At 38.9% G+C, this 11,984-nt stretch overlaps 1 protein-coding gene and 1 long non-coding RNA gene across 33 annotated transcripts in view; one reads left to right on the forward strand and one right to left on the reverse strand.

Moving 5' to 3' along the window:
* The window catches only part of LOC107313592, a 48,107-nt gene that overhangs the window by 19,813 nt on the left and 16,310 nt on the right, over nt 1-11,984 (forward strand). The gene's annotated exons all lie outside the window — the stretch shown is intronic.
* ANK2 (ankyrin 2) overlaps nt 615-11,984 on the reverse strand; it is a 316,117-nt gene continuing 304,747 nt past the window's right edge. For 20 of the 32 annotated variants that reach the window (XM_032444311.1, XM_032444309.1, XM_032444304.1 and 17 more), the window contains 6 exons: nt 10,966-11,215; nt 8,888-8,971; nt 7,114-7,278; nt 5,411-5,593; nt 4,263-4,354; nt 615-2,856 (listed from right to left, as the gene is read on the reverse strand). In XM_032444311.1, the coding sequence (XP_032300202.1) occupies nt 2,637-2,856; nt 4,263-4,354; nt 5,411-5,593; nt 7,114-7,278; nt 8,888-8,971; nt 10,966-11,215 (994 nt within the window). In that variant the 3' untranslated portion in view covers nt 615-2,636. Of the gene's footprint in view, nt 2,857-4,262; nt 4,355-5,410; nt 5,594-7,113; nt 7,279-8,887; nt 8,972-9,426; nt 9,520-10,965; nt 11,216-11,984 lie in introns of all 32 variants that reach the window. The other 12 variants (XM_032444291.1, XM_032444289.1, XM_032444299.1 and 9 more) reach the window with 1 other exon arrangement.

Below are 11,984 nucleotides of genomic sequence, written 5' to 3' on the forward strand. Positions count from 1 at the left end.
TACATTGATGGTGTGCCTGGTGTGTGACTGTCAGTCGGAGGACTGAGCCAGTTTTTTTACTGGGAGCCTTGCATGCAGCATGTAAGTGAATGAATAGCAGGCAGGGCGCTGCAGCAGAGTGGGCTCCTCAGCTGCAAGCATGGACATCACTACAGATTTATAGTGTTGTCTTTGAATAGGCAGCAAAACTGTTTCCCTTTATTTTCTGTGCAGTGCAAGGGTGGATGGCATGATAGGAATTCACCCTTCACATTTCTTCCTTCCCTTTGCTTGAGAGAGACTCTTGTGGGTAGTAGCAAATACTTGTGGCCATTGGTAAAAGCAATTGGCTATAACATAGTCTGGTTTGTATTTGAAAGAAGATCCTGCATGGATCTCGAAAAAGAATTAACAATGATTTTTGAAATAATAATAATAATACTAAAAAACCAGCACAGCAACCTGTGCCCGACTCTTAATGAGGACTTTCACCCATTGCTGAACAGCAGAATTGAAAAGGTCTTAAAGAGCTGGGTACAGAGGAATTCTAATCATGATAGTTCACTTGAGGTACCCAAATACACTCTGGTCCTTCTGTGCTGCGTTGGCAGTAAAAGAGAATGAGCCGTTGTTGCTACATTTAACACTTGTACATTTTTATTTAGTTAAATCAGCCATTGTACACATTGCAGCTATGTATTGTTAGTGTTGTATCTTTTTTAATTTTTAACTAATACATGCCCTCATAGATATATTCAATTAGTGTTATCACCATGGGAACAAGATGCTGATTCATCAACTTAAAATTCACTTCTTCTCACAGTATTCAAGTTCTTTGATAACACAGCAAAAAAATTAAAATAAGAGGTGAATAACCATTATGTTGTTACACAGAACATCATCTGCACCGCAAATAACACAACAGAAATGCATTTCTTTAGAGCCCCGTTCTTGAAGATCATCCTGTGCTCCGACAATAAGAGAGCCGTCGGTGTGTCCTGAAATGTTTCATCAAGGGTCTCATTCGTTTTGGCTGCCAAAACACTTTTCTTTTTCTGCCTGCCTGCCAAAAAGAAGTGTTAGCGTGGCACCTCGGGTTGCTTTGCCTGCAGGAAGCCTCAGCTCCCAAGATGTGCTCCTGATTTTGGCATCGTTGTTTTAATGAGACGTGCCCTTCCTTGTTCTGAGCGCTGAGTGAGTCATAAACCCAAACTATAATCATAGGAGGCTGGGTATGCTTGGAAAAAGCATTACTCTTAAAGGAGGGGATTTGTTTTTAATCTGTTCTTGAGTACGCTATTAAAAAAACAAATCAGACAGCTGTTTAAAAACCTTTAGTGTGTTTGCATGTGTTGTATATGCTAAAATGCTGCAGAGTGCTCACCTCTAAATATTAAGGTATAGAATACCCAACATGTCAGATCTTTATGTTCCCTTTTTTACAGTAGGAGTGCATACGTGCTATCATGATTTTTCAGAGGGTTGATTTAGAAATATATATCATATATAGGTAGGTAACAAAATGTGAACAGAAACTGGCTTTCAAGGATAGTGAGCACTTTCTCTTTAAAAAACACTCGATTGGGAGATAAAAACTGCTCGCTCAGGGCTTAGAGGGCTATAGTAGGTTGACACAATTACAGGAGAGTTTGGTTTTGACCTTCAAATGCCACATGCATGTATCGGATAAGAGGCAATCTTGATTAAAACATGGTGAATTAATTATTCTTTTCGTATAGTGTAAGTCTTTCTCCCATAGTTATCTACAGTGCAGTGGCCAGCAGGACAATGTGGTTTGCTAAAGCAGTGATGAAAACAGGAAACTACTGTAGTTATAATTGTTTAATACACCCTGCCACATGTCCAGATCTAAAAGATTTTAATACCGTATGCAAATGTGCCATAGATATAGCTGCTAGCAAGTTGGTTACCTAATTGGATATTTTTAATTATTGTTTTTCTTTTCTGGAAATGTTGAAGTGGCTGCCCAAAGGTCTTAAAATATCGATGGCCACAGTCAGCTCTTACTTCATGAGAACAGCTGAATTTCCAGGTTTTTAGCCTGACTCTTAGAGCCTTTAACTATAATAATAGATCCCTAAACTGGAAGTCTTACGGATGCAGTAGATGTGCAGTGCTTCCTCCTCAGTCAGTGTTCGCAGTTGATCATGTTAATGTTATTTTTTTTGTTGTTCACCAGTGTCAACAAACCTTGTAATCCATGACACTAATAGTATTCATAGGCAGTGTGTTTTCTGCAGTCTCATAAGTCCAAATACTCTTGCTATATACAGTTTACATGTTAACTCCCTTTTTTCATGATGCCTGTACATAGTCACTTGAAGAGGCCTGTAGATGAAGTTGGTTTGACTAATGCAGTTTCGTGAAGCTAGTGCAGAAGCAAAGGACCGGCGGCAGAAAGTGGCAATGCTGACAAGGTCCCAGTACAGCACAAAGACGACAATTGGTGGATAAATCATCCCAAATGAAGGATGCTATCTTTGGTCACAAATTAGGGTAAAAATTAACAAAAAACCCAAAATCAAATACAGGGGGAACAAATGAATTCACTGCATCTGCACAAGTAGAAATGGCAGTGTCTTCCAGTGATTATGTAGGTCGTAATGTCTACACCTATAAAAGATGAATGCTGCATACTATGGACACGCTGTTGTTGTTGAGGGAAGCAGCTTCTTATTTGCATCCTGTTTCCAGTCCTCTTTGCAGAAGTGTCTAAGAAGCTGCTGAAGGTCATGCTGGAGGTCATCTTGTGGTAGTGCTTCTGGTGTGTCATCCAGCTCTTCTATGTGAACATGTTTTCCGTACCGATCCTTCATCACAGTCCTCTTCTGTGTGCTGGCTTTACTTAGTGTTGTCCTGAAGAGAGAATGAGAAAGCATTCATAGCCTACAGTTTCTGAAGGCTCTGAAACACACTCTTCTACAGCTGGAGGTTTAGGGGGTTGTTGTTGTTCTTTAAAAGTGAAATGAGAGTAGTTTTGGCTGTCAGTTTAAGCTAAGGCCAGACATTCTTTATTCATTCTGAACAGAACACACACCACAACCTTAACTAGCTTTCATAATGTATGCAGTCCATTTCTTCATGCTTATTAAACGCACAGTTGTGCATGCTCAGCAAAAACGTGCTGTAACACCAGGACATGCAACACAAGACATTCACACAGGACTGCCCACCTTGCTGTATTTAATGTCAGCATACAAAGTTCTCCTATACTTAAGGTTCCTTCATTGTATTTTCAGCTTTGTCAGGTAATTTCATGAATACTTACTTCTGTGCAAGTCTTCCTTAAGTCAGTAAAACTGAGTTTGTGGCAGTCTAGTGACTTACATTCTGTCTTTGTTTACTCTCTTAACTCAATGGAACGAGCTTTGCTCTACTAGTCAGAACCATAAATGTCACTGAGCCTCTTCCAGATCTAGGGAAATGCATGGGGTAGTCACTAGGCAGCTGGATGTCTGTGTTAGCCTTCACCAGGAGCCTGCTTTTTGATCAAAGCACTCTTGCCAAGTCTTTTTACTTATTTAAGTAAGGCAGCTAATACTTCTTAACCAATGAGTATAAGAAAATAATAAATGTAAGTATATGCGTATGTTGTTAGATATCTTCATATATCCTCTAATTAGTACTGATAGAGATAATCTGATAGTTTGAATATTGAATCAATCGCTATGAAAAGTGATTTGTGAAGCATCCTTAATGAGGCAAACTGTAAATTGCATTGCTGTTTTCTATCACCTCCTATGAAATTGATTAAGCAGTGATACCCGTTTGTACTGAGTCTAGCTGGGATGGAGGTAACTTTATTCACAGCAGCCTGCGTGGTGCTGTGTTTTGGCACATGGAAGAAGTGAGTGTGGAATGTCTGTCTGTCCTGCAATGTGATCACTGCTCAGCAACTGGCTGGACGTCAGCCTGCTTGTGAAAGGCAGTGAATGCATTTGCTTGGTTGTTCTTTTCCTTTGCTTATTACATTGTCCTTATTCAAGGTGTCCTGTGGAGAGCAGGTAAAGCAAGCAGTTGAGCTGTGCTTAGCTGACAGCCCTCCACATCCTTTTTTTCCTGAGCACTTTCAACTCTTTGCAAGACCTTCCTACTGCACATTTCCTTTCTTGTATCAGAATGTTAGTAATGTTTAGTAGCTTAGCAAATAGTCACATACTGTCAGTGGCTTCACTTCAGACACTCACTTAAATCCACTTATGTTCAGAGTGAGTTTGTTAGTTTTTATTGTGGTAGCAGTTCACTGCCATGCCAAGCCAAACCTTTTAATAACTGATCCATCCTCTTTCATGATTTCCTTCTCTACTAATGCAGGGAGCTGGATTTTAATTTGGTTGCCTGTATAGCTCAAAGCCTCAAAAAACATAAACTTCCAATTAAAACAAAGACAGAAAGCTAGGACAGAAAACAACTGTTCTTCATGCTTGACTATCTCATACAAACAAAGCTGAATGGTGAACTCCTTACAACTCTTCCTCTGATGTACAGATTAATAACAATTTCTTATGTAGGATAGTTTCATTGTGCTGAGAATTTTACTGAAGTAAATCTTAGAACTTTCCAAGTTTGAAAATGTTCAAATCAGGGCCTTGGAGCGCCACGTCATCCTTTATATCTGCTTACAACAACAGATACAATGACCTTTTACTGTTGCAGGAAATATTCTTTTATATGCTTTCCACCTGTCGGCCTGAGATGCCTGCTCTGAGAGCAAGCAGTAAATAGGCAGACACGCACAGAAATAGAGGGGGGATACTCCTAAAATGGAAGAAGCAGGGAATTGAGATCAGCAAAGTTTTTCACTGAGTATCTTGTTACTAATACTTCATAGAAAATAAAATTAGGAAATAAAAATGCTGCCTTTTTAAGTTCTTTTTGGCTAGATGCAGGGTTTTTTTTGCCTCTTGCCCTTTTCCTGCACTATTCTTTTTCTATTACTGAAATGTCTAACCTGATCAGAAGTACAAAAAGAGAAAAGGTGCTAATTAGCTCGGTAGCAATTTCTTCATGGACAGAAGTAGTCGGCTGTTTTGACACAGCAGTTTATCCAGAGAGTAGAATTAAGTGTCAATTACCAAAATCAGCAACACAAGGGGTAATGTGTGAATGAACTTAAAGCTTTAACAGTAACCACACAAAAGATTTCTATCAACTTAAATCCTCCACGGATTGCTTTCATTTTTTATTTTAATGGGAATCTTAAAATGTGTCACAGTTAATTCTGTAATGGAAGACTCTACCCATAAATACCCTTTATATATAATCTTTTATATAAGATGGTTTTCATAACATGGTCAAGTGTAACAACAGAGGTTTATACTTAGTGGTTGAGTTTGATAATTGCACCAGCAAAACTTTCAGTGAAATAGTCTGGCCTGGTTTAATAGTTACATTGGAAAGGTATTCTTACCTCTTCAAAGTCCTCTTTGGCCGATGGAAGATCAGTAGCTAAGCTGGCATCCCCCAGGTGTTTCTCCATTCTCTCTCCTTGCACTACCGTAGTCTTTATGACTTTGCTGACCTTGCGGCCTTCCACTGGCTCAGACTGGAAATTGGAGGCACTGGGCAAAACACCAGGTTCAGACAAAGTCACCTGGAAGGTTAGGACAATGATTAGGTTGGATATTATTTACATAACAGATGCTCACTAGCTAAGCTTTTAGTTCTACCATTGTTTCTTAATGATTGCCATAGAAAACAGGAAATGTTTTACCTTCTACATTGTCCGTGTACATTTTATCAGCTCAGGTGGTATCAGAACATATCATAAAATTACCGTAATCTTCTGAGAGATGAGTAACACTTGTATAAACCAAGGAACTCACAGGAGCAGCAGAATGGAATTCCAGAATACCAGATGGAAGCGAAAAATATGATTTTTTGTTTGGCAAAATATAAGTTTAGTTTATATGGGCTCCACAGGATGAGTTGTAGTTCTATAGTATGGTAAGCTAACTAAAATAAATGACTTCTGCTGTCAGCTTACTTTGAAGGAATCACCAATTCCCAAGGAATTAATTCTGATGGTTAATTCTGTTGGATAAGTAACACCTATCACATTCTTAGCTTTTCTAACGGTCATTTGTTAAATGTTGCTTTCAACCGCAGTACTGCTGAGATCAACCCTTTTTATTGACTCCTGCCCCTCTGTTGCTACCTTAAAGGTGCTACTATGTGTGTCTACAGGGCTGCATGGTGATCTAAAGCAGGACAAGATAGAAGTAACACTTTCGTTTAGCATCTTCAAACAAAGAATATATCAGTAACTTAAACCTAATGCAATGGGATAGTCATGGGGTGGCATAGTTGCAGAAATCTGGAGATCATTTAATATCAGTATTCACTAATTTCCTTAAATACAGTAAGAGATATAATAGTAAACATTTTCAATTTATCTACATGTTGACTTGGTACAAAACTGCTTTCTTTGAGATGAGCATTTCTCATAACTCATAGGATTTCTATCTTGAGTTGTTTTCAAAGAAAACAATCCCCCTCCTCAATCCTCTCCTTTTTCTTTTTTGGAGTCATTTCCATCTGCAAGAGAACTTTTCAAAAAATCAACCTGAAGTGAAAGTTATTGCCGTAATTAGAATGTAGCTCTGAATCTGCGTCCAGAGGAGGGCCACAAAAATGATCCCGGGAATGGAACAACTCCCCTACTAGGGACAGGCTGAAAGAGCTGGGGCAGTTCAGCTTGGAGAAGAAGGCAGCTCTGGGGAGACCTTAGAGCGACCTTTCAGTATCTGAAAGTGCTGAAAGAAAGAAGGGGACAAACTCTTTAGCAGAATCTGTGGTGCCAGGGAAAAGTGAAACAGTTTCAAAATAAAAGAGGGGAGGTTTAGGCTGGATATGAGGAAGAAATGTTTTACAGTGAGGGGGTGAGGCACTGGCACAGGTTGCCCAGAGAGGTGGTGGAAGCACCATCCCTGGAGACACTCAAGGTCAGTCTGGAGGGGCTCTGAGCACCTGATGGAGCTGTAGGTGTCCCTGGTCATTATACGGCAGTTAGTCAAGATGATTTGTAGATGTCCCTTCCAATGCGAAGGATCTATGTATGCTGTTAGAAGGTATACTGCACTTTTGTATGATAACAAGCAAAGTAGATCTCACCTCTGTCTGTTCACTGTCACTCTTCAGCACAACTCGTTTTACAACTTTGGAATAGCCATCTCCTTCTTCAACTGTGACAGGTTGTTGTGGTGTTCCTTGCATAATGATGTCTTCTTTTTCTGTGCCATCTGGAGAAACATACCGCCGGATGATCTTTCTAGTGACCTGAAGGAATGAAATAGAGCTTTGTCCCAAAAGAACTGACAGTAACAGATCATTTCTTCTTATTCTCTAAATAGCTTTCTCTACTCAAAAGGCATTTTTTCCTGCATTGGAAAACCTGCATTGATGGGGTTCAGTGTTTTCACAGCTTCAACATGCATACTCACAAATACCTACAGTACAGCAGCAGTTTGATGCATTGGCTTTACTTAGTTTACTGCTCAGCAAAGCTTCCATAAACTTCACAAGTGAACTGAGATACATATACTGTTACAACAATGTATATTAGAAAGACTAACTTAAACAGTATAGAGCCTTAGAACATTGTTTACAATTGCACAACTGCTAAAAGCCATTTTCAAACTGGTATTTTTCAAAAGTATCTTAACACTAATTAAAAGGCTTTTGAAACTTAAAGCTTGGCTATCAAGTACTTGGAACTGGTCATGTAATGTGGTAATTCAATAATAGTACTAATTGCTGCTCTGCACTAGTGAGCTAGAATTAACCTGCTTAAGTGACCTAATCTGATGCTTAAGCTTTCTAGGCATTGGCAAGCCAAGCAAAGAGTAGCAGAAAAGAATTACAGGTTTGAAGATGAGATAAATCTCTCAGGAGGGCAGCTATGCATCTTTTGGTGGACACTCTCATATATTTTCCCCACCCCTTTTTACGAGATGGCATTAAGCAGTTACATCCTGCTCTGCCCAGCAGCTCATTTGAAGTGAAGATCAATCAGACTGTTTGTGTAAGAGGTGAAGGTAATACTTGCCCAGACTCAGCCAGACCCAGCCAAAAGAACAAAGTTGAAGTACACTCACCCTTGCAGGATGTGCCTGGAAATATTTGTCTGGGGGAAGAGGGAGCGTGGCAGGTTGTTTTATTTTAAAATGATTTCAAACAGCTTCTAGAGATATACAGATATATAGTGTGTCTATGATATTTTATTGGGAGACAGCAGAGGAAGTCTGCCATGTCCTAGACCAATTGTCTAAGCACTGAACTGTCAGGTAAAGCAAGTAGGATAGAAATTCCTGTTCCATTTCCATGCTGTGCAAGTTCTATAAGCAAACTCTGAAAGTACTTATGAGGATATTGTACAAATAATTTCTGTGTTCTCTATGCCATAAAACTTTAACTGGATGTGCAGCTACACAAAATTGGGAACCTTTTTAGGCACAGTGAAGTGTGGATTTCAAGGGGCTCAAGTCTGAGTTTAGGTGACTTGTGGTTCTAACCTTGCATTAGTTTCATTAATATGGGCATACTTAAGCTCTTTGATAAAATTGTCTGGGGTTTGGTTGTTGTTGCAGTGGTTGATTTGTTTATTTTAATTAAAAAAAATCAACTTTTTCTCAGAAATGGAGGTCTAAATGGATTTAAGTAGGAAAATTAAAGTATGTCAAGTTATGAACTATGAAACACTATGATCTTGTAAACTGGAATAAATGTTCATATCTTGGAATCCATCATGAACAGAACTTCTGTTGTTGTCTTTGCTTAATTTTTAAAAATCATGTACTTTCCCAAAAGAAAATTGGGAATGTATGTGGACTTATTTATCCTTTTATAGGACAGTAAGAAGGTAGCAAGTGGGTGTAACTGATAATACCTTCTTTACCACTGTGTGGCCATATTCATCTGTGTACTGTTCTTCTGTGACTGTTTCTGGTGGCATTTCAGGCATACTATCGGCCTGTATGACAAAGAACAGACTTTAATGAAGCAATGCCTTAATGCATGTAAATTCCTTAAATAAGCCACTTTAAAATCAGTTAGAATTCAAAAGTTTAGAAATATTAGAAATTGTTATTCTGCAAATGAGTATCTGAAAACATGCAAAGGAAAGTTGCACCACAATAGTCAGGCAATTATGTGTTAGTTAATGGTGTTGTAGATTGGGCTGAAGAAAGTCTTTGTCCTCCTGCTGGAGTGTTTAATGGCATTTAGAGTTGAGTTAGAAAGGGTATTAATATGATCCTCTTTTTAAGAAAAGGTGTTAGAATGATTTATCTAATGATCATGCACTATTCAGGAGCATTTCAACTTCAGTTGCAATACCCAGCCCATTGGTTATTTCAGCATCACTCCATAATGTATCACTATGGCCTTAGCCACCACTGGCTTGTGCAGTCATTTCACACTTAATACCTGGATAATCACCCGGCGACGAATGACTCTGGTAGTTACCATCTCGTCCTCATCCGAGCTGGTTTCCAGCTCACCTAACTCCTCTGCTAACTCCTATTGGAAGCATGGAAACAGTGTTCTATTGTATGCAGTATTAACAGAATTCATAGGCTCTGTCTTGGTTTTTCTCTAAAATCAGCTTCTGAGAATTTGTGCTTTTAGGATTTTGGCCTCTTAACCTATGAAGTATTCACACAGGAACTGGAGGGAAGCTTTGCCATTTAACTATAAGCTATCTATTCATTAGCATATTGAAAAGAGAAGGATGAATTCCTATGGTACTAATTCTGCTCTTACTAGTCTCGGTGCTTTTAATGTTGCCAGAGACAAGCCATATGTTTCATGACATGGCTGAGTTGAACTAGACTGTGTTACTACCACCACCTCTGGAATTCATATGTATTGCATACAGTTCCTGTATTGCACAGAAAATCATATGAAAGCATTTTAATCCTTCATCCTTAGAAGTACATAGCACGGCATACAGACAGTAAGATGGAACAGTTTTAATTAGAAGACAATATATCAACAGTTCCGGCACCAGAGAGATCCAAGAAAAAATAGCTGCAAGTGTCCTGTACAGGAAAGAACTCAACATTTAAATGAAGAGATCAAAAGGGAAAGAGAAGCCAAAAAGAAATACTTGGGAAGCATAAAAAATATAAAAGTAGAAGTGAAAGAATAAATAAGAAGGTGCAAGAGGCAATATAGGCAGTATATATATATATATATTTGGGGGAGGTAAAGATTACTGTTGTAAATAAGTAGTACATTATGGTTGAGGGAAGCCTTTCCTGCTGAAACCTGAAGCTGCCAAGTAATACAATTTCTCCACTGAAAGCCATGTAGATGCTCTCCTTTACTCCCTCTGGACTTCTAACCAAATATGCAAGAATGTCCCTTCTTCTGCCACAGCCAAATGACCTACCTCAGATACTTCTTGTTTTTCTCTTCCATCCTGTCTCCTTACTGCCCTCATGCTACATAAGCAGAATTCTCAAGGTCTTTTCTTCCCAGTGCATCTTTAGTCTTCTTTAATGCACATCCTGCTGCCTTTTTTTTTCCCCCTCATCTCACTAAGTTTACAATACTTTTCATGACTTTCTTCACGATGCTCTTGTCTTTCTTAAGCTTAGAATGATACTACTTTATCTGTTTATGTGTATTATTCAGCCTTCACTTCTATGTGTTTTATGTCTGCACCTGTTACAAGCACCATTTAATTCTTTCTCACGTGCATGGACATAAATGCTGCAGACCAAAGGACAGGTAGGGGGAAGAAAAATCTGAGTTACAGTCCAGATTTCAGGATTTTGGTTTTGCTTTTGTTTTCAAACCTCCATCCAAACAATTAAAGCTAGTTCTCATAACTAGAGAGGAAACAGCTCAGTTGCAGATAGGAATATTTACAGGCAGCCTGATTATTCTATCTTACAGAATGACCTAGACATAAAACTTGTGTTTCTGTGTCAGCTACACTGAGGAAAAAATAGTATTTACCTTTTCTAAAGATTCCTCCTCATAGCCGCTTCCAAGCTTTTCTGGTTGTTCATCAGTTGACTCCACTATCACTAGACTAGTTCTCCTTGGAGAGAGGTCATCCTGATGGAGATGGAGCTCTTCAGGCTCTTGGATGATGGGAGAACCACCTCTCTGAGCAGATGATGGGCGTTGTGGGGATGTTTCTTCTCTCTCTTCCTTTGTTGCACTGAAGTGTGCAGATGGATCACTTGCTCCTGGAGTTGTGACACTGCAAATTAAAGGTTTGAGGAAAATAACTGCAATGCAGTTCTTTCCAACTTCCACATTTATGCACTGATTAAATACTGTTCTGCAATCTAGAAAGACTTAGAAATAACAGATTCTCTTTGGCAGTAAGTACAGGCTGCACATATTAAAACATAACGTACATGCAGTATTTCTCTGATGTATGTAGGTGAATTGTGTCTTCAGATGTTAATTTAACTCATCTAATTGAGATTTATCACATAACCTTTGTCCAACTCTGCTGCCAGGGTGACACCATGCGGACTGTGCAAATATTATCTATTTCGCTGCCTAGAATAATCTTTTAAGGCTGACCTATCTCTTTTCATGTATGCTGCTAAAAGAAAAAAAAGAACTATATCAAAACGGGTGGATCTACAGCCTGAAAAGTAGCAAACCTGCAGAATTAAGTATTCAATTTTTTTTAACTTCTTAAAAAGCATGCAGCTACTAGCACTTTGCTTCTCCCTTAACTGAGGAAATCACTGTATCTTAGTGAGTCCAGATTCCCTTTTCCATAACCAATACCATAACTCACAACTATATAACTGTAATAGTAGCAGTGACAGAATAACTTGAACATGTTGTGTTGTTTTTTCACTGGCTGGGTTTTCACAATCCATTGTAATCCCTAAAGTTGAGGGAACTGGGCTTGTTTAGCTTAGAGAAGAGAAAACTCTGAGGAGACCTCACTGCAGCCTTCCAGTACTCAAAGGGAGTGTTTAAACAGAAGGGGGAACACCTGTTTACAA

The sequence above is a fragment of the Coturnix japonica genome, chromosome 4 (genome assembly GCF_001577835.2).
Source record: "Coturnix japonica isolate 7356 chromosome 4, Coturnix japonica 2.1, whole genome shotgun sequence".
NCBI classification, from domain to species: Eukaryota; Metazoa; Chordata; class Aves; order Galliformes; family Phasianidae; genus Coturnix; species Coturnix japonica.